The 21,235-nt window shown below is 45.6% G+C and overlaps 1 protein-coding gene across 1 annotated transcript in view; it reads left to right on the top strand.

Annotated features, from left to right (window-relative positions):
* ATAD3A (ATPase family AAA domain containing 3A) overlaps window positions 1-21,235 on the top strand; it is a 60,267-nt gene that overhangs the window by 25,664 nt on the left and 13,368 nt on the right. Inside the window, exons 8-15 of the mRNA XM_072608512.1 lie at window positions 8,520-8,675; window positions 9,026-9,082; window positions 9,814-9,939; window positions 11,350-11,474; window positions 13,319-13,370; window positions 15,572-15,642; window positions 18,098-18,265; window positions 19,411-19,519. Coding sequence (XP_072464613.1) covers window positions 8,520-8,675; window positions 9,026-9,082; window positions 9,814-9,939; window positions 11,350-11,474; window positions 13,319-13,370; window positions 15,572-15,642; window positions 18,098-18,265; window positions 19,411-19,519 — 864 coding nt within the window. The remainder of the gene's footprint in view (window positions 1-8,519; window positions 8,676-9,025; window positions 9,083-9,813; window positions 9,940-11,349; window positions 11,475-13,318; window positions 13,371-15,571; window positions 15,643-18,097; window positions 18,266-19,410; window positions 19,520-21,235) is intronic.

Raw genomic sequence — 21,235 nt, forward strand, 5'->3', positions numbered from 1 at the left:
AGAGGTGATATGATAGATAGTTTGCCTGCATATAAGTAGCTGAGCAGAATTCAGTCTTGTTTTATAGAGGGCAAGCTTATTCACAGGACAGTCATTGATCCAGCCTTGGTTTCTCCTTTGAGGCCAGACCACATTGGGTAGAGGGGCTGGCCCTGAGCCCTGGAAAGCTGCCTTAGAGGTCCAGAAGGACTTTCCAGGCAGACCTCCAGTACATGTGCCTGTAGGTAACCAGGAGGTGTGCTGAATTACCTTTGTTGAGTTTTGTCACCAAAGGGTTGGCTGTCCCTGGTGGTTAGTATAACAGCTCACTCCATGACCTTAGGGCATGGGTGGAGGAAGGACTTGTTGAACAATGAGTCCTTGTGGATTTAAAGACTGGAGAGAAAGATGGATAGATGTGAAGGCTACTACAGAGTGGAGTCAGGAAGACCTGAGTTCAGATCCTGCCTTAGGCACTTAGTTGTATGTCCCTGGGCACATTGTTTGAACTCTTCAGCCTGTTCTCTTCATCTATAAAATGGCGCTGTCAATAGCTGTCAGTCTCCCAACGTTGTTGTGAAAATCAAGGGGAAAGAGCTATTTACTGTGTGTGTGCATGTACACACTCACACCCTTTACCTTCGCCTTTTTCTGCTTCAGCATTAGAGGCTTCATGAATGTCTACCTCAGCTCTGTATGGCCTTCCTCCTTCTTTGCCCATGACTTCTGAAGCAGTAAATAAAATATGTTGGCAATTCTGCGTCTCCCTCTACTCTCCAGAGTCATAAAACAGCTCTCCCTCATGGTTATATAGTCTTAACAAGACCTCAGTTTCCTCTGTAAAATGGGGAGTTGGACTCAGTGGCTTCTGAGGTCCTTTGCAGCTCCAGTTCTGTGATCTCAATTACTTTATGGACAGTGGTCTGTAAGTCTGTCTTGAAGACACTGATGATCTCCGGTTTTGCTGTGCCATCAGAGGCGGGACTCCTCTAGTCTTCCTAGAGGCTTGATTGGTGCTTGCAAGTGCTCCTCCATTGACACAGTCCAGGGCCACTTTTGTGAATCCCCTTGCCTTGGATAAGGCTGATGTGACAGCTCCCGGTGATGGGCCCTGGGCAGTCCAGCCATGTGGTCCAGGACCTTGTGGGCTGAGGAGCATGGTCTGTGCCCTGGTTCCTGAGCACCTGCATATGGCAGGGGCTGGCTTCACCTGGGAAACGGACAAATAGGACAGTGATTTGGAAAACTCCAGTTTTCCATCAGTTGTGCTTCCACTGTCTACTAAATGTTTAATTTGCTCCTAATAAATTCTTGTGCCACATGGATACTGTCTTTAAATTACAGGGGCTTGTGTGAGTCTGCAGGCCCTCTGGTGGAGAGAGCCTGAAGAGGTATCCAGGAGGTATCCAGGCTGCTCAGCAATCTGGGAAATTTGCTCTCACCATTTTTTCTTTTATATATATACATATATGTATATGTATATATATATATATTTTCTCAATTACATGGAAAATTTTTTAACATTCCTTTTTTAAAAACTTGAGTTCCAAATTCTCTCCCTCTTTTCCTCCCCTCCGCCCACATTGAGAAGGCAAGCAGTTTGATATAGGTTATACATGTGCCGTCATACAAAAGTAACTACCCTTAAATCCTAATGGAGTGACTCCCCTCTTGGCTTGCTTTGTGCCCCCTGAAGTGGCGGGGGCAGGGCTCTGCTACTTCCCTGTTAGAATAGTGTGGTGGTGAGATTGAAATGATGAACTCTTGGGAATGGAGCCGGCCAGATGCCAAGCCCCCTCTTTGATGCTGAATGCTGCTCCATTGGGAGAGACCCAGTGTAGTGATGTCCAGTAAGAACAGCAGCTGTAGGCAGGAATGATTACTTTAAAAATTAGCTTTTCATTTAAGTCTTTACTATGAAGGATCATCTTTTGACCTGGAGAGCTCAGCCTTTTGCCCCTGTCCTTCCTGTGCCACACTGGAAGCTCCATAGTTCTTTTTTAAATTGCCTTTAGTAGGATTGAAGGCACAGTTCCTCATTTTGTTCTTCCAGGATCCACCTTCCGTTCATCAGCTGGGCAAAAAACAGGAGATGCAAAAAAAGAAGAAAAAAACAGGTCTAATTCTCAAGAAATCCCCATTCTAAAGAGGAGATGGCATTCGGTGGGGGGGGGGGGGGGGCACACCCTCCACCAGAGGGAGACAGGAAAGGGCCAAGCGATGAAGGCTCCTGCAGAATGGGAGAGTCTAGCTGACTCTAGCCAAGTCTGGCAGGAAGCCAGTTGGTGAAGTGCAGAAGGGGGACCATTCCAGCCCTGGAGGAGAGCCAAGGGAGGACCTTCCAAGCTGAGAGGTGGGAGGGCAGGCTGACAAGGTGGTCCCCCAGGCTGGCACACAGTCTTCCCAAGGCCTCCTGCTGGTTTGGCCTGTCAGGGCCTGGAGTCACCTCCACTTAGTGACTTGCTAATTATATATTTTCTACATAAATCCAACAAGAGAGGTGATGCTTTAACTAAGCGGCATCCTGTTCCTAATGCTGAGAGCCAATGTTAGGGACTTAGGTTGGCTTTATGCAGAAAGTTACACTGCTGTTGAGTCGTTCATTTTCTCCATTCAGAGGTAAGTGCACATTTCCCCTAAAGAGTATTTCAGGGATGTGGAGTTGGCTCTTGCTGGCTCTGGAGAGCTGGTTGTTAGTCTCTGTGAGCATTTACATGTTAGAAATTGGCAAACGCCACAGATCAGAGCTCAGTTTATTGTTTTATTGGTTGTTGTTAGCCATTTACCAGCACACAGCTTGGAGTATTTTATTTTTATTTGGATTGTATCGCAGGGATCTGGAGTCAGTCACACTCTGACGTGCTGATACCTGTGATGAATGCATAAGGTCTTATTAGCAAGTGACTTTTTCTTTCACCATAAAAACAGAACACTTTTATAAATGTCTGTTTTTCTCTTCTGCTGCTAATAAAGACTTGAAATGAGTTGATTCTCATTAATTATACCCTTTGGATAAAGTATAAATTATATTAATTTTATTGGCATCTAAAGAGTTTTTATGTCTTGTCCAGCTTGTGCTTGTATCCTTCAGGAATGTTTGTGGTTCTTGGGCCTTGTGAAGATAATCATTCGTTCTGATTCTGCTTTTACATGTGCAGAATTGAGAGAAGGTGCTGCCTTTTCATCCTTTTAGCTTATCACTTTGACACTTTGAGGAGTTAAAATATTTTCTGGTTACTAAGCTAGTGAGAAAAGTAATGACTCAGCAGCCCATCACACCTGAAACGGCAAGGTAGCTGGGAAAAGACAAGTGACAGAGATGTCAGGCTTCTTTAAGGAAAGAGCGCTCAGCTCCCACATCCACACCCTCCTCTTCAGTCTCCCACACCTTCCTTTGGAAAGAACTAGCTGACTCTCTCTCTCTCTCTCTCTCTCTCTCTCTCTCTCCTTCCCCCTCCCTCCCTCTCTTGCTCCCTCCATCCCTCCATTCCTCCCTTCCTCCTCCTTCTTCCTTCCCTTCCTCCTCCTCCTACTTTTTACAAGTCTAGGGTCTCAGACATTCCTAACAAACAATTCATTATGATCACCCAAAGCCACAATTGGATCTGAACCTTGACTGTTTCTTTTGAGTATCCTAGACGGTCCAGTTGAGTTTTTAGCTTACTTTCACTAAGATGTCCTATTCAGCCCGCTCACACTTATGTGCCTTGTAGAAATAGCATAAGGCTCTCAGGAAGAAACTGGCCTAGGAGATACCTCCCGATTGTTCTCCTCCCTCTTTCTGCTTTTCATTCACAGTACTTTCTTTAGTGGGATACTTGTTGGTGTCAGATGAAAAATTCCAAGGCTGCCAGCCCTGAGAGATTTCACTTGGAATGTTTCCTTGGGTTTCCACCCAAATAGATGTTTTTTTAGGGGGGTGAGGGTGTGATGCTGTGATGATTGTGTGTGTTTTAGGGCCCTGCACTCCCCTGTGTTCAGGACTGGGTTCGAACTACACCTCTGTGTGCCCCCTCCATCCCCCAGAAGGTTTTGTGCTGTTTCTGTCTGAGTGACTGTGACTGCCTGAGCACCTGCTTCAGCAGGTTCTGGGAGTGTGGGCAGATAGAACCTACACGCTGGGTGGTGGGCTGACCCCAAAAGGATCTCAACCTGCTAAATCTAGCAGCAGGCTGAGGCTGATGGGGTAAAGTTCAGTATAAAAAAAAATGACCTTGGAAAGAATAAGCTGGGGGGAGGGCAGGGATACAGGACAGTTCTTTGAAAAGCTCAAGGGGTTCAGGGCACTTTGAGCCCAGTGGGACTTGGTGGTGGGATGTAGCAGCCAGAATGTGAATGTGGCATTGGGCTGCTTTCAGACAGGTCGGGCTTCCAGGAATGGGGAGGCAGGCAGGGAAGCCTGCCCTCCTCAGAGCTCAGCTGGGGGATTAGAAGCACAGGTGAAGGAACAGCATTGATAAGCTGGAGAGTGGCCAGAATAGAACTGTCCAGGGTGTTGCGGGGGTCTTGTCTTTCATTCAGTAAACATTTACTAAGGGCCTGCAATGGGATAGGTGCTATGCTGAGTGCAGGGTCCAAGAAGGATGTGTAGAAAGACAGTCCCTCCCCTCCAGGCACAAACTATCTAATGGGGTAAAACAGCACAAAAAGGAGGCTGGAAAGGAGGGGAAAGACCCACCAGGGGGTCCCTGGCCAGGGTCGCGTTGTTCTGGGACATTGGCACCAAGCAGAAGCACAGATAGAACATGGAGAGTGGCCCAGAGGCCACTGAAACTGAGAAACTGAGTCCATTTAGCCTGGTGAGAAGACAAGTCAGGAGGACATGAGAGGAGTGTTCAGGTAGTGGGAGAAGAATTAGAATTGTCCCATGTGTGCTCAGAGGGCAGAGCTAGGAGCTGTGCTTAAGAAGAAGGGGTCCGGAGCGTAGAGGACAGATTCTCCATCCTTGGAGGTCTTTAGGCAGAGGCTGGACAGCCACTTATCTGGAACGTGATAGTTGGGGGAGAGAGTCTCCCCCTTCTGTATTGGCCATGGGAAGATGGATTTCAAACCATCTCTCAGGGAACCTCCATGGATGAGTTTCAAAATAAATGCCTTCGTGGCTAATAGGCCTCTCAAAGTATCAAAAATAAGTCATTTTCTCCAGGATTGTACACAGTAAGTTCATCCACAGCCTAGAACAGGTTAACAGCCTCTGTCCCTGCCCTCTCTGCTGAGCCAGCTGACTGGGAAACACAGTGGCTGATCCATGGGCCCTGCTAGCATGGGGGGCATGAGCACTGTCAGATGTGGGGCAGCAGCGTGTAGTGAGCTCATCGTCTGTTGGAGAAAGGAGAATCTATCTTTATTCCCTTGGCATTTTAAACCTGAAAGGGAACATTTTGAGAAATGTTGCTATTAACTATTCTGTTGGGGGGGGGGGGAGGCAGGTGGTGTTATTGAAGTAGTTGACCAGGCTTTAGGCCTGGGAATGAAGGGAATGAGGAAGTTGGGTGCTCAGTGGTTAGAGCCCTGGGCCTAAAGTCAGGAAAACCTGAGTTCAAATCCAACCTTAGACATTTTTAGCTATGTTGACCCTGGGCAAGTCACTTAACCCTGTTTGCCTCAGTTTCCTCATCTGTAAAATGAACTGCAGAAGAAAATAAGAAAGCACTCCAGTATTTTTGCCAAGAAAACCCCAAATGGGGTCAACAGGTAGTTGGACACAGCTGAACGACTGAGCAACAGCAGTGATGGGAAATGCTGTAACTGTTGTCATGAAGTAAAATTATCAAAGTTGAGAAACTGTCTGTTCGTTACTTGTTTCTGATTTTTAGTACATGTTCCTGTGTGCCAGGATGGGGGCTGGATCAGTTGTGACTGGTTGGATCTCTACAGTTTTGTGATTGTATTTTAATTTTTTTCTGACTGTCATGTGTGTGATGTGCCTTTAATTTTTTTTTATTTTTTAATTTTCTTTAATAAATTTATTTTCAGTTTTCAACATTCTCTTCCACAAAATTTTGAATTTCAAATATTCTCCCCATTTCCCCCCACCCCAAGACAGCATGTATTCTGATTTCCCTTCTTCCAATATGCCCTCCCTTCTATCACTCCCCACTCCCCCCATCCCCTTCCCTTCTATTTTCTTGTAGGGTAAGATAGATTTCTATACCCATTGCCTGTATATCTTATTTCCTAGTTGGATGTAAAAACAACCTCTAGCATTCATTTTTAAAACTTTGAGTCCCACATTCTCCCTTCCTCCCTCCCCACCCACCCTCATTGAGAATGCAAGCAATTTGATATAGGTGATACATGTGTGGTTGTGCAAAAGACTTCCATAGCAGTCATGTTGTGAAAGACTAACTATATTTCTCTCTATCTTGTCCTGCCCTCCATTTATTCAGTTCTCTCCTTTGACCTGTCCCTCTGCAAAAGTGTTTGCTTCAGATCACCCCTTCCCCCAATCTGCCATCTCTTCTATTATCCCCCCTCTCTTACCTTCCCTTCTGCTTTCCTGTAGGGTAAGATAAACTTCCATACTCAATTGACTGTGTGTGTGATTCCCTTCTGAAGCCAAATCTGATGAAAGTAAGGCTCACTTATTCCCTCTCACCTTCCCCCTTTCCCCCTCCATTATAAAAGCTCTTTTTTGCATCTTTTATGTAAGATGATTAACTATATTCTACCTTTCCCTTTCTCTTTCTCCTTAATAAATTTCTCTTAACCCTTAATTTTCTTTTTTAGATATCATCTCTTCATATTCAGCTCACCCTGTGTCATCTGTCCCATATGTATGTGTGAGAAGATACATATATATATTAATGTAACATGTATGTATACATATATATATGTATATATATTCCCTACTGTCCTAATACTGAGAAAGGTCTCATGAGTTACAAGTATCTTTCCATGTAGGAACGTAAACCGTTCAACTTTTCCCTTATGGTTTCTCTTTCCTGTTTACTTTTTCATGCTTCTTTTGATTCTTGTATTTGAAAGTAAAATTTCCTGTCCAGCTCTGGTCTTTTCAACAAGAATGCTTAGAACTCCTCTTATTTCGTCAGAGTTCCATTTTTTTCCCCTGAAGTATTTTACTCAGTTTTGCTGGGTAGATGATTCTTGGTTTTAATCCTAGCTCCTTTGACCTCTGGAATATCATATTCCAAGCCCTCTGATCCCTTAGTGTAGAAGCTGCTAAATACTGTGTTATCCTGATTGTGTTTCCACAGTACTTGAATTGCTTCTTTCTGGCTGCTTGTAATATTTTCTTCTTGACCTGGGAACTCTGGAATTTGGCTACTGTATCCCTAGGAGTTTTCCTTTTGGGATCTCTTTCAGGAGGTGATTGGTGGATTCTTTCCATTTCTATTTTACCCTCTGGCTCTAGAACATCTGGACAGTTTTCCTTGATAATTTCTTGAAAGATGATGTTCAGGCTCTTTTTTTGATCATGACTTTCAGGTAGTCCAATAATTTTTAAATTCTCTCTCCTGGAGCCATTTTCCAGGTCAGTTGTTTTTCCAGTGAGGTACTTCATACGTTCTTCTGGGAAGGTAGATGGTGGCTGCTCAGGTAGTCACTTCATGTGTTTGATGGGAGGAAATTGGGTTTCTCTCACTTTTTTGATTTTGGTGCTTTTACCTTTACCAGCTGTTTGCAGGCTATTTCAGAATGAGCTAATAGTACCTCATGATCTAGAAACAAATTCCTTATTTCTGCCATTTCAGTTCTTTCTCCGTTCCCCTGCTTTGAGAAACTTAGCTGTAGCATTCATGAAATAGTGTGGTATTCTTCTGCCTGTATAGTGTGTGGACGCAGCATGGAGGAGACTTTCCCTGCCGTGGGTGTTTTCAAGACGCTCTTTGCCAGTCATTGCTTCCCTGTGTCCACATGCCTTGTAACACAAGCTCAAAAAGTCATAAGGGCTGTGATGTTTTCTTCTCACTTACGATTGAGGGTCTCTGTCAGGCCTGGGTTAAATGATAATTAATCCTTCCTGTCCTGAGATCCCCAGCCTGGCTTGTTTTCCAGCCTAAAGGTGCAGTGCAGGCTGGCCCTTGTAGCTTTGTACTGGGCCTGCTTCTAAACCTAATTCCTTCAGCAGTCCCATAAAGTTCTGATAGAGATTCACAGAACGCTTGTCTGAGCATCTAGCCAGGGTGGTGTGTAGAGGGCCTAAGGATGGTTCGTTTTATTGAGTTCAGTCTTGTGACTGATAGCATTATGAATAGGCAAGGTTCAAGCCAAGTTTATTAAAGGCAAATGAAATTGGGGTCAATTAATAGGTAGAGTCTGAGGTGCCTTTCCTCTTCCTTCATCCTTTTGGGTTTTATTCTGTCCTCCCTGGCTAAAAGAACAGGTAAGATTCTATCTTGAAGAGAAATTTTTACCATATTTTCTTACCATATTTTTAATATTTTTTCACATGAAAATGTCTAAAGGGCCAAAAAGTAATCCTAGGTTTTCCTGCATTTGGCATTACTGCAGGTTCTGCGAGGAGAGGGATGTTGGCACAGTGTGATAACCTTGTCTTCTCCCCGTTATTTTCGCAGGTGGCTGGATTGACGCTACTAGCCGCTGGCATTTACACAGCTAAGAATGCTACAGCGGTTGCTGGCCGCTACATTGAAGCCCGCCTAGGAAAGCCCTCCTTGGTAAGAGAAACCTCGAGAATTACCGTGTTGGAGGCCTTGAAGCATCCGATTAAGGTAAGCCATCCCTGGGCCTTCCTGCCTCTCACTAACCCCCTTTCCCCCCACCCCCAATATCCCCTTTGTGTTCAGCTTTAGCAGTGTGGGTGGAATCAAATGCAGTTCATGATGTTGCCCTATGGATCAGTCCTTCCCAAAACTCCTCACAGAGCTCTCCTCATATGCTTCTTTGTTGTGAGCTCCAGCTTTCCAAGTAACCCCCTTAGCTATAGAATAAGATCATGGCTTTGTAGCTTTGATGGAGGCAGAGGCAGTGGTGAGGTTCCCACACACTTGCAGCTCTTTGATTGCTAGCCTTCCATGAATGTCCTGAGCGTGGATCTCCAAACCTGCTGCTCTCTCCACAGGTGGGCAGGCGTCTGGCTAGTAAGCCTCTGGATGCTCTGGAAGGAGTTGTTCTCAGTGTAAGTAATGACGTGGGCCAAGTGCTGTTTTTCTTGCTACTTGAAGCTCTGAACAGGCCTTTTTTTTCTGCTTTATAAATATTCTAGGTCTTCTCATACTAATGATTCCAGACTTCACTCTGTTTGAATTATTTTTTCCTCTACTCCAAAAGACATAGTGAAAATCCAGTAGCTGTGTTTCTTTGAGATTTAACCACCCTTCTCTGCTGATTTATTTATTTAGCTATGACCTTTAATGTTCATAATCTGTTAAATATTAGCTTTTTGGCCACAGTTTAGTGAGCTGTCCAATAGTTAAAACCAATATTTCTGCAACTTCCAAGACAGAAAGGAAACCCTTCAGACAGTGGTCCCTAATCTGTGCACCCAGCCATCAGTGTTCTTTCCCTTTTCTTGTTTTTCAGGCCCCTAGCTTATTAATGCTGCTTAGCTGTAGTTTATTTTGTGGATCACAAAACCACAACTGGTCACTGAGCCTTGTAGAGAGAAGATAATCTATAAATTGAAAGAACAGGACATTCCCACCTTCCCATGGAATTGTCTGTCTGTAAGACAAAAGGCCATACAGGATGGAGATTCAGGATGGGCTTCAGTTCCGGGCCGACAGCTTGCCCTCGGCCAGCTCACTAGTCTGGGATTGAGTTGAACCAGCTCCCTCCCTGCTTCCACTGCCTTGGAAAGCAAGAGGGTGGGACTTGTCCCTGAATGGTTTCTTTGTCATCCTTCTGCAGCCAAAACTGGAGGAGCGGGTCAGGGACATTGCCATAGCAACAAGGAACACCAAAAAGAACAAGAGCTTGTACAGGAATATCCTCATGTATGGACCCCCCGGCACGGGGAAAACACTCTTTGCCAAGGTAAGAACGCAAAGCTGTTGAGATCCTGGCACACCAGAAGCCCCACAGGGCAGGGCACATGTAATGTCAGCGTTGGAGACCAGAGCTCAGCCACCGCAGTTCAGCTCAGCTTTTGTCCCAGGGGAAGGGGAGGGGAGAGGACAGAGCCCTTGGTGTTGTGGGAGGGGCTTGAGCTAGGACCTCCCTTCAGACCAGATGGTGCCACCTTCAGATGCGATCTTCTGCCCTGTGATTGACTAACTCCGAAACATCAAGATACCAGTCCATAGTCTTCTGACCAGGCTTTAGTAACTGGAACTATGCTGGGGATGTGCTCCAGGCTTTTGCTCTGTGACTGGATGGGACGACTGGCTCCGAGGTCCAAGGTGTCATGGCAGGGTTATGGGGGACAGGAATGAAGACATGTTTTGATGGACTCTTCCAGGTGTCCTCTAGTTCCCTACCTCAGTGCCCCTTACATCATCCACTGAGCACTTGGAAGGGAAATGATCCCTCGAGTTGGATGGAATTCTCCCATCTGCTTGCAAAGTGTTGAGAAAGATTCTCATTTCCAGCTTTGTTGGTGTCATTTGACTCATGGTCAGCTATCTTGTTACTCTTCACTTTATACATCCAATATTTATCTGAATTCACCTTATCTCTAGAAGTGGTAGAAGTGGCTTAAGTTGGTCCTCATGTTTAAAAACTCCTAACAATCAGAATGGTAGAGGAAGACTGAATCCATGAGTGATGGTTTGTTCTGGTGCTAGGCTTTTCTTACCTGATTTTCTTGAAAATGGTGACTAAAACTGGCATTTAGATTTATACAACTACTGTAACAGAGGTAGTTTGAGAGGCTTATCAGAAACTTACATTTAGCCTTTGTGAATTAAAACCCTCATTTGATGAGGACAGAACCTCAAAACTAGTGTTTCAGAAAATAAAGGAAGTTCAGAAAATTTTTCCCTGAGGAAATGAGGAGGGTGCCCCTGTTGAGAAAGTCGTGCAGGCTCAAAGACCTCTTGAGGGCTTCATTCTGGTAACCATCTTTGCCACTTCATAGACTGCAAGCAAGAGAATTTAAATTCTGTGAGCAAAGCAGAAGGAAAATGTTTTTGTGTGTTTTGTTATTAAACGACTTCCAATAAGAGGTGATGTCTGAGTTTCTGGTGGTGGATCAGCAGAAAAAAATGAAAACTTAATAAGTAAAAACATGTTTTCTTTTGAAGGGTGGCTATATATATCTTATTACAAAGGGAAGGAGTGATTACTAGTTATTTTAAAACTTCAGGGCCTCACTCTTCTTCCATTTCTCTTCATCTGTATCCTAGAAAAGTCTTTACTAATTCTTTCACCTGTCACATCAGCACGTGCATATATTTTGAAGCAGTCAGTGTCTAATGCTCCCTCTCCTTCTGGTCTTTCCTGTAGAAGTTAGCCATGCATTCGGGTATGGACTATGCCATCATGACTGGTGGTGATGTCGCCCCCATGGGGCGAGAAGGGGTGACTGCCATGCACAAGGTCTTTGACTGGGCCAACACCAGCCGCAGAGGGTGAGTGGATGAGCCCTTAGGGGCTTCGGGTGGGAAGGAAGCAACTCGCCTTATGAGTGTGCTCCCCTTTGGCATTCATTTGACAGATGAGCTGTGGGCTCTACAACACACATCTTTTTTCTAAACACAAGTGGCTTTAATTGTTCACTACTCACTGCATCCTCTGTAGAACCAAGCTTGTACCTGGATTTCTAGGGGTACTCCAACTGGCTCCCTGAGGCTGCCTCCTCCTGGGAAGGGGAAGCTTAGAGCCATATGGATGGGAGAGATTTTTGTGGTGGGTGCCCATCTCCCTGTCCACACCATGCAGAAAGAAACTTCAGCTCAGCCTGACTCTTCTTATTCTGTCTGTATAGTTTCTAGACATTGTGAAAAAAAAAAAAAACATTTAATTGGTGACTTATGTATGTTCTGATTGGTTCTGACAGACACTTTCTTCTGGTGTCCTTATCAATACTTGATCGGATTTCATCATGAGAGCTTTTCAGAAGATGTAACTTAAGAATATTGGAAACTGGGGCATCTAGGTGGTGCAGTGGGTAGAGCACTGGTCCAGGAATCAGGAGGACCTGAGTTCCAGTCTGGCCTCAGATACCTGATACACACTAGCTATGTGGCCCTGGGCCAACCACTCAGTCCCTCACACACACAGGATAAATGTTGAAAACTTAGAAAGTAAGTCTCCTACTCCCTCTGCCCTCTTTTTTCAGGCAAGGAATCTTAATCAATTAGGTATTAGTATTACCCGTTTATCCTAGGAAGTGAGGGTAGGTACAGTTTTTAGGTGTGTAGACCTTAAGAGAAATGAGTCCTGTTGTGTTTAGTAACTCAGTAGGGCCCCTGGTCTCAAGGCTTCAGTGGATTCATGATTTCTCAGCTGTGGTTGCTTCTGCCACTGGCAGAGATCTTACTAGAGAGCCTTCTTGAGTGAGCTAAAAAATGACCAATTTTAGGGCCAGCTTTTGCTGGTGCTGCAGTCTGTGCCCAGACACTCCCACGCTTGAAGCCTTGAATGGCCTACCCGACACCGTGCCACCTCATACTTGGCTAGGCTGGCCTTGGAGAGCCAGAGTTTACTCTGCACCGGGGTGGCATTGGGGTGGAAGGGGCACAAACACTCCAGCCTGTGGCCCACACTGCAGTATCATCAGTCTCCAGGAATTCGGGGTCTTCCTTTGTCACTAAGTCCTGCATTACTCACTGTCTGGTTCTCACATCCATTAGATAGGGAACCTGCGAGAAAGCACAAGATCAGTTTTCCATAGATTATTCACATGCTTTCTATTTAACCTCTTTTTTATGTTATAATTCCCTTGTTCTACTTTGACTTGGTGACACAAAGGATTTTTTGCTGTTCATGAGTCTAGACACTGAGTTCTTTCTAATTTGGTTCAAGTCACTCAGACCTCTTCATTTTATAAAGTAAAAACTGTTGGTCATGAAGGACTCTCCATTGAAAATGAGGTAATTAGAGATGCGTGTCAAGTGCTATTTGGTGCCAGACTCCTTGAGTGCTAGAAGTGAAATCAATATTAAAATCCCGTGCCTGGCTTAAGAAGATGTGTTTCATTGTCCCCTAATAAAGGCACATTAAGGACCTGTTGTGCTCTTTACGTGTCTACTGGTGAAGGATAATGACATGCCATAAGAAGTTCAAAATCCTCCTGTCCTCTCACAGGAAAAACTTTCTGGTTCCTAGCAAGTGTGTCTTCTTGTCCAGAGAATCCCTAGGACACACCATGCTAAGACCCTGTGACCCCGTGACCCCAGCACATTTGGCTTCTGCCCAGAAACACAAAGCTGCTTTTCCCCCACGTTCTTCATCTTTATTTTCTACTTTATAGCCTTTTGCTATTTGTTGATGAAGCAGACGCCTTCCTGAGAAAGCGAGCGACAGTGAGTATTTTTTTTCCATTCAACTTTTAAAAAATTTTCAGTTCCAAATTCTTTTCCTTCCCTCCCTCACCCACTCACTGAGAAGGAAAGAAACACTAAGCCCGTACACATATGTATAAATTTCCACATTCGCCATATTGAGGGGAGAGGGGAACAAGAGGAGAACAAAACCGTGCTTCAGCATAAGTCCATCAGTGCTTTAAGCAGAGAACACCTTGCAGCGTGCGTCCTTGGACTTGTGGACCAGAGTTCCTGAGTCTTTCACACTTGGTTATCTTTAGAATAACATACTGGCTGCATAGACTGTTCTCCTGGTTCTGATCCCTTCACTGTGCATCAGTTCATACAAGTCTTCCAGGGGATTTCTCAGAAACCATCCCTTGTATAATTTCTCACAGCACAGCCACATAGCATAGATTCTCCAGCCATGCCCTCAGTTTCCAATTCTTTGCCACCACAAAAAGGGCTGCTCTAGATAGTTTGGTACATCTAGGGTCCTTTTCCCTTTCCTTTGACCTCTTTGGAGTAGAGTTGGTGGCTGTATCACTGGGTCCACAGGCATGCAGCAGGTCAGTCTCGTTCTCTACAACACCTGTTACTGCCTGTCACACAGTTCATCACTCAGCTGTTGTCTTTTTATTTACCTTGACTAGGTTGCCTCAGCGGGTTAACAGACAGATGAACACTTCTTGGTCAGATAGTAGAAGTCAAGAAAAGAAAAATTCACTTTGGGCATTTGATTAGATTGATTTATGTTGTAATTTGGGTATTCTTTTCCATCTCACTCTGATGAGTCCCTTTTTGACTTATTTTATGTATCCGGAAGGGATTTTATCATGCACAATGTCTTTGGGCATATAATTACCCTACCCTGAGTCAATAGATTTTGGTTTTAACCCCCCCAAGCTATGCATTATATCTACATCACGGAATTTGTGTTTTTAAAAAAACTCTGCAAAAAATATAACTATCAAGATATTTTTTATTAGATATATCTAAAATAAAAAAATTAGAGAATTATATATAGGTTTCTCATTAATATGAGTGCAACAAAAATATACCCTTTGCCCATTGTTTGACCCAGTTCAGGAGATTGGAACAACAGCAATAATGCAAAAAAAAAGAAGAGAAATTAAAGGCATCAACATGGACAAAGAGATAAAACTATCAGTACTTTCTGATGAAGGATGGTACCGTGGTTTTCTTAGAAAGCTCTATAGAATCAATAAGGAAACTAATTGAGAGCATTAATAACTCAATAAAATTACAGGATGAAAGATTACCCTTTAAAAAGTGGCATTTCTATATGTCAATAACAAAATCAAGGAGGAAATAATAGAAAAAAATCTCATTCGAAAGGACTACAACCTGCATAGAACATCTAGGAGTCAGCCTACCAAGGCCCACACAAGACTTGGATTGATGCACATTATCAGATACTTTTGGAAGAAATCAAAAATAGCTCAGATAACTGAGTGATCAGTGTTCATGTCCATGCCAAAATGACACCAAATTAATTTGTGGGTTCGAGTGCCATTCTGTTTATACAAAGGGATACTGTCAAGTGAGACAAAATAATGGAATTTTATTTGGAAGAACAAAAGACCCAGAATCTTAAGGGAAAAATGAAAAGTAGGAATGAAAGGGGGCTCTCACTTGCAGACATCAAGTTTTATTAGAAAGCAGGAGTATCAAGATTGTTTGACACTGGTTAAAAATGGAACACGAGAAAGAAGCAGAAACAGCTGAACCCAATAACCTCAGTCTTCAGGAAATGTGAGAACAGAAAGATTTACCAAGACTGGAGAGCAGTTTGTCAGAAACCTTTGCCTCGCTCCTCCTGGTCCTGCCCTCTGGGAACCCACAGACCCATTGAGTTCCCCCAGGATGGCCCTTGCAGTACAGAGGGGTCACCATATTGGGGGTCAGGTTCCCGACCTGCAGGTCTTAACGACCATGTAGTTTGGTTGTTCTTGTATTGATGTGTGTGTGTGTGAGACTTCTACCTTTCATATGAGCTCTCTGTGCAGCAGGGTCAATTTCTGATTAGTGACCACCTTCTTCCTTTTTTCATTGGTCTTTGAGGGATAGGCTTTCAGGGGTTCCCACCAGTATAAAGTCATCATTAGTGACATTTTTAGGATTTGTCACCTTTCCCACATCCTGTGTGGCTGACAGCTGTCTGCACGTCCTCTTTGTAGGAGAAGATAAGTGAAGACTTGCGGGCAACGTTGAATGCCTTCCTTCATCGGACGGGCCAACACAGCAACAAGTAAGGACATACAGTGGGGTGGCAGGGCTGTCTCCCTCATGCCGTGCCCATTGTTTGTGTTTTGATCCAATGATGGGTTTGTGTCATCCAGAGAAAATCTCTCTGCCTCTGCTGTGAGACTCAAAGTTAATTGGCCTGACAAGGAATTGTATACACTCACACTCATTCACATACATATACTCACTAACACAGACACATTCACTCATTTACACTCATACTCATTCATACATATACACTAACATAAACTCACACTCTTTCACACACATACACATATACTCACTAACACACCACACACATTCACTCACACATACACACCTCTACTTTGTTCACATGAAACCTCTTCCAGGGCCATGATGTTTTGTGTTTAGGTTGACAGTCCTCCAGGCTAATGTATTAGTCAAGTAAGCCTTGTTCACTAACAAGTGGAGCCCCCACCCCTGGTTCTCCTTTAATCAAAAGGACTCGACTTCCCTTCTCACGGGCTTTTAGGACCAAAGACAAGCAATCTGTGGGAAAAGACTCATTTTAATTTCGTCTGATTTCACTCAGTGTGCCAGCTGTCCCACTAGGTGTGATCAGTGCCTTCCTGCTTATGGGGGGATTGTAGCTTTTTCCCTCTCCAACCCTGTGATATCCTTTCCTTGGCATTTGTATATTTGATTCAGCTCTATGATGGCTCTTGCTGTGTGATCTGTCCACCAAGTGTATACCTGTGAGCAGTCATGAAATTCAGAGTGAATTGGAGAGATGTCTCTGTTTGCTGGGAATGACTGGGCCCCAGGAGGGGTATGGGCAGTCGGGTTCAGGTGCTTGCCTGCTACGGGAGCTAATGCTCACTTCCTTAGGAGGACTAGCATAGACCAGCCTCTCCATTTGGTCCTTCCTAGAGACAGTCTTTTCCCAGGAATTAAAAGTGCATTCTGGCTTAGCCAGTACTGCTTCAAGACTGCATTCATTGCTCTCAGAACACCCTAGCCACATCACATGGAAACAGGAATCATGTCCTTGGAGCTGATCCCTAATGATAAAAGAATGGCTGATGACAAGATACTCAAAGTTAATGTCAGAAGCCTGTGAGGTGATCTCTACTGCCCTGGAGGCACAGCAGAGACTGGTTAGAGCTAACGTGTTAATAAGAAGGCATAGCCAGAAAGGAGTAATGCTGCATTTTGTCTTTACAAAAGTGAGAGTGTCTCCCGTTCCTGTGAATTAAGCTACATTTGAAGTTTCTCAGAGAGTTCTGGAGAGATAAATCCCTGCTTTCTGTATCCTGGATGTCATGGCTTAGTACCCCCTGGTACTTGTCCAGCAGGTGGCACCTAGTGACAGACTGGCCAGGACCTTTAGGTTTGAGAAGTCTCATTGGCTTCTTGGTCCAGGGTCCCATGATTGGGAGAGGCTCAGTGAGGCTTCACCGAGAGGCATTTCAGAAGTGTCTGTACCCCTTGCCTGTCCAGGCTTGTGTCGCCCTGGCATGGAATCCTCTTGTCAGTTGCATGTACGGCTCTGACAACTTCACGGAAGTTTTAATCTCTCTTCTGGTGTCTGAGATCTCAGGTAAAGGCAAAACCACAATTTTGACTCTCAGAATCCCTGAAAAGAACTCCTGGGGAAAATCCATAGGAAGTTACCATATGATTCAGGGAGACTGGCCCAAAGCCACATCTGCAGTTTGTCACCTGCCTGTAGTCACTTGTGTCCTATGGTGCTCTGCTTTTCCTTATGGGAAAATCTTCCTTATTAGAAGTTTTTCCTGGGAATCAAAGCTGTCAACAAAAGCTTTCAAGGGAAACCTGTGGAGGTGAAGGTTCTAAAGCTGGGGGCTGCTTGAAGTTCAGTGATTCCAGGGTCTGGGATTTCATCAGAGTGGGCCACGTTCTTCTGCAGTGCCAGATTGAAACATTCTTTTCTGCGATGAAATTGGCCTTGGTAGGCCTGGCTGTTGGGCTAAATGGCTGTGTGGTTCTATCCAGCAGAGAACACAGGCCTACAGGGGGTGGTGGTGGAGGGCTGCAAGAATTTCATCTGCCTCCTTGAAGCTTAGTTTAAACAGATGGTGAAGGAGCTCTAGTGTATCGCAATAGCTGCTGTGAAAAGACTAATCCAAAGAGAAAGGCTTCATTAAATTGGTAACATTCAGATCATATGGAAGAGAGAGCTGGGAGGGAGGGAGATGCAAGCAGAAAGAGACCCTGCTGGGAGGGGCAGTGATGGGGAGAGATCCCTCTGCCTGTGCCGGTGGGAGAAACACATTGGCCTCCTCCCCCATTTGGGGTCATCGCAGTAGGTAACAAGCTTTAGAGACTTGCGGGGAAATGGGAGTTTTTGTCCAGATGGGATACCCAGCCAAATGAGAAGTAACCCTTTTAGTTCCGGTGGTTTGGAGCTTGGGACTATTTGCAGCCCCGCTGAAGACACCCACGTGACTGCGGTCCTCTTTGGCTTGTCCTGATAGGTTTATGCTGGTCTTGGCAAGTAACCAACCCGAGCAGTTTGACTGGGCCATCAATGACCGAATAGACGAAATGGTCAACTTTGACCTGCCTCAGCTTCCAGAACGGGAGCGCCTGGTGAGGATGTACTTCGACAAGTATGTTCTGAAGCCGGCCACGGAAGGGAAGCAGTAAGTGTCTGGAGGGACAGAGAGTGCGAGTCTCCCCCCTCCCAGGTACCATGTGGACTTTGGCTCCCAGCATCCCTCAGCACAGCCCTCACTGTCCCAGTTCTCCCAGACGTTTAGGCAGAAGTCTTTGTTCACCCCAAAACAAAGCCAGTTTGAAAAGACCTTCAGAACAGAGGGTGGTGCATGTTGTGCTCCTCTCAGCCAAGCCGTTCAGTTCTCTTGGGGCTCCCCTGTGGCAGAGGGTGTGGTTGGAGGTCTCAGGGTTGCCGCATTTCTTTCCTGCACCAGTTTTGTTCAGGGGACATTTGGCAGAATGCATCTGTGATGCCCATAAACATTGGATGAACTAGTGATCTCAAAGTATCCCTCCCTCCATGGGCAGGGCTCAAATCAAGGAAGGAGCTGAGAATTAGGTCTCCTCAGCTCTAGGGAGCAGAGAGGGGAGGGCATCCCCAGCCCCCTATATGACTCCTCGATGTCTGAGGCCCATCGGATCCTTTCTGGAGGAACTGCGCTTCAGGTGCCCCCAACCCTGCCTGCAGGGAGAAGAACCTGTGGGACAAGGGACCTTCCTGCTGAGGAATATTACCAGCCTTTCTTTGTGTCCTGGTTTTCAGGAATATTTGTTTCCAGCCTTAGGTGAATAGCAATGATTTCATTTCAAGTTCCCATTTTTTCCCTTGACCTGAATTGGAATTTGCCTGTCATGTTCATTTTCCTTCCCAGTCGCTGCTGTCCTACCCCAGAAGGCTCAGGCACAGCTGGTCCATTAAACTGGGAGACCCTTGGGGGCACAGACTGTGATTTTGCCTTTCTTTGGCTCTCCAATGGCTCGACATTGGACAGTGTCTGGCACATAATAGGCACTTAACAAATGCATGTTGACTGACTGACCACTATACCACTGGGACTTGATACAAAGTGCCCTGTAGCCAGTACAGCGATGGGCACTGGTGCTGGTGTCCAAGGACTTGGGTTCAGATTCTGCCACCAGCATACATGTGCCTAAGTCTCCACGTCTGTAAGCTCCAAGGAGGTTGTAGTAGATGGCCTCTTAGGTCTCTTCCCACCCTAGCTCTGGTTTCTGAGTGGCAGCTGCTCCCCAGAGGGCCCCAGAACCCACACACTGACTCTTTTCTCCTCAGGCGCCTGAAGCTGGCCCAGTTTGACTATGGGAAGAAATGTTCAGAAATCGCCAGGTTGACTGAAGGCATGTCCGGGCGGGAGATCTCACAGCTCGCCATTGCCTGGCAGGTGAGTGAGGAGGGCACCACTGACCAGGGCCCTGACTCTTCTCCAGAACCGTTCCCTTCTGCTTCTGGAACCATTCTCAGTTGCTTCACATAGTGGCAATGCTGTGCTCAGCCGTGGTCTTTTCCTAACACTGTGTTGTGTATTCAAGGCTCTCACAGCACCAGCTTCAAAAAGCAAAGATGTGCCACTTGTGCTGAACCCAAGAAATTTCTGTCTACTCTTAAATGGAGGTGACGGGGTGAATGGGCAGCCAGGCTTTTTGGCTCAGAGAGGGAAGGAGATCTTTAGTAAATGTGTCCTATTGGTATCTGCAAAGGAGAAATGAGGAAGTTTTGAGAGGGTGCTCCATCTCATTATCCATCCTGCTGACTCGAATGTGGCTGAATTCTGTACAAAGTCTGCCATGTCCTAGGTCAGGCAGGGTACCTGAAGGCAGCCCTGTTAAGTCCACCCACCAGAATACTGTGAATGGCCAGGATCTTTGAGCAGGAAGAAATCTCCCTGAGAGGGCCCAAACAGACCAGAGAGAAAAGGAGAATCAGTCCCTGCCCCCACCCCAGAATGGTTCTGTTTTTAAGCCAGCCCTGATAAAGCCCTGCATGCGTAAGAGAATGCCTCAGCCCCTGCTTCTGTGGCCAGGAGCCCCTGCCTCTACCTTCCTGTGACCTCAGAAGCCTTGAAATGATGGCTCAGGGAAGGGGTGCTTTGGTGCTGGCGCCTTTGTTCCAATCTGGGTTCCAGTCCCAGGCACTCTCCCCCAAGCCCATAACCTCTAAGGACCCCTGAACTTGGAATATGGGATGTTCAGACTAGGGAGCCAAACAGGAAAGTTTGTCCCCTGGGTTGACCCACAGGGGCACACCCACTTTGGGACCTGTGGCTAGTTGGGATGTCCTTGATCCAAGGCTAGGCTTGGCAGAAAAGTCTCCTGTCGGATCTCTCCTCACTTCATTTTTGGAGGTGTATCAGTTTATAAGTGACATCCTGCCACTTAGCCAACTTAACTTGGACGTCCTTCATAGACTGGGGAGGGTTGGGGCTGGCATTGAATAAACCCTCCCAGAGGGGTCCCCTTCTGCTCTTCAGGCCCTGATGCTCAAGCTCTCTCACTCCCCTCAGCTCTGCTTTACAGGCGAGATGCTGTCAAACTGTCGTTTTTCTGCCTGTGACTTGAGTTTTATCTATGAATATTTGCAGCTAGGGCTAGAAGCAGCTGCCTCTCCAGCCTCTTAGCACTGTTCACATCAGGGTAAATGAAACTGCTTTTCATCCTTTATGGAAGTCCTAAGAGAGCTCCTAGTCTGTTCCCAGTAGCTTCACTACCTTGGAATTACTGAGTTTGCCTCTGAACCTGAGTTCCAATACCACCAAAAATCCCTGTCTCTATTTCCTTGCCTGTCACCCCCCAAGATGTGTGTACGAGGTGACCTTTGAGGTCTCTTCCAACTCTAGCTCTGGGTCCTGAGTTCATAGGCTCCACCCACTGCCTGAAATTTCATTGGTGGGGGGGGAGATTCATTCCCTTTGTTGCTGTGTGTCTTTAACAAGCAGTTAGGGATTTGATGTCATAACCAGAATTTCCTCAGACCTGTTAGGTCTAGGCTCTCAAAGGTGACACCAGCCTTTGTTGAGAGAAACCTTTGAGGTGAGAGCGTGAATGGGGAGGCTTACCTCCAATGTACAAGACACCTGTACGAGGAATCTGTGAGATTAGAC

The sequence above is a fragment of the Notamacropus eugenii genome, chromosome 5 (genome assembly GCF_028372415.1).
Source record: "Notamacropus eugenii isolate mMacEug1 chromosome 5, mMacEug1.pri_v2, whole genome shotgun sequence".
In the NCBI taxonomy this organism is placed as follows: domain Eukaryota; kingdom Metazoa; phylum Chordata; class Mammalia; order Diprotodontia; family Macropodidae; genus Notamacropus; species Notamacropus eugenii.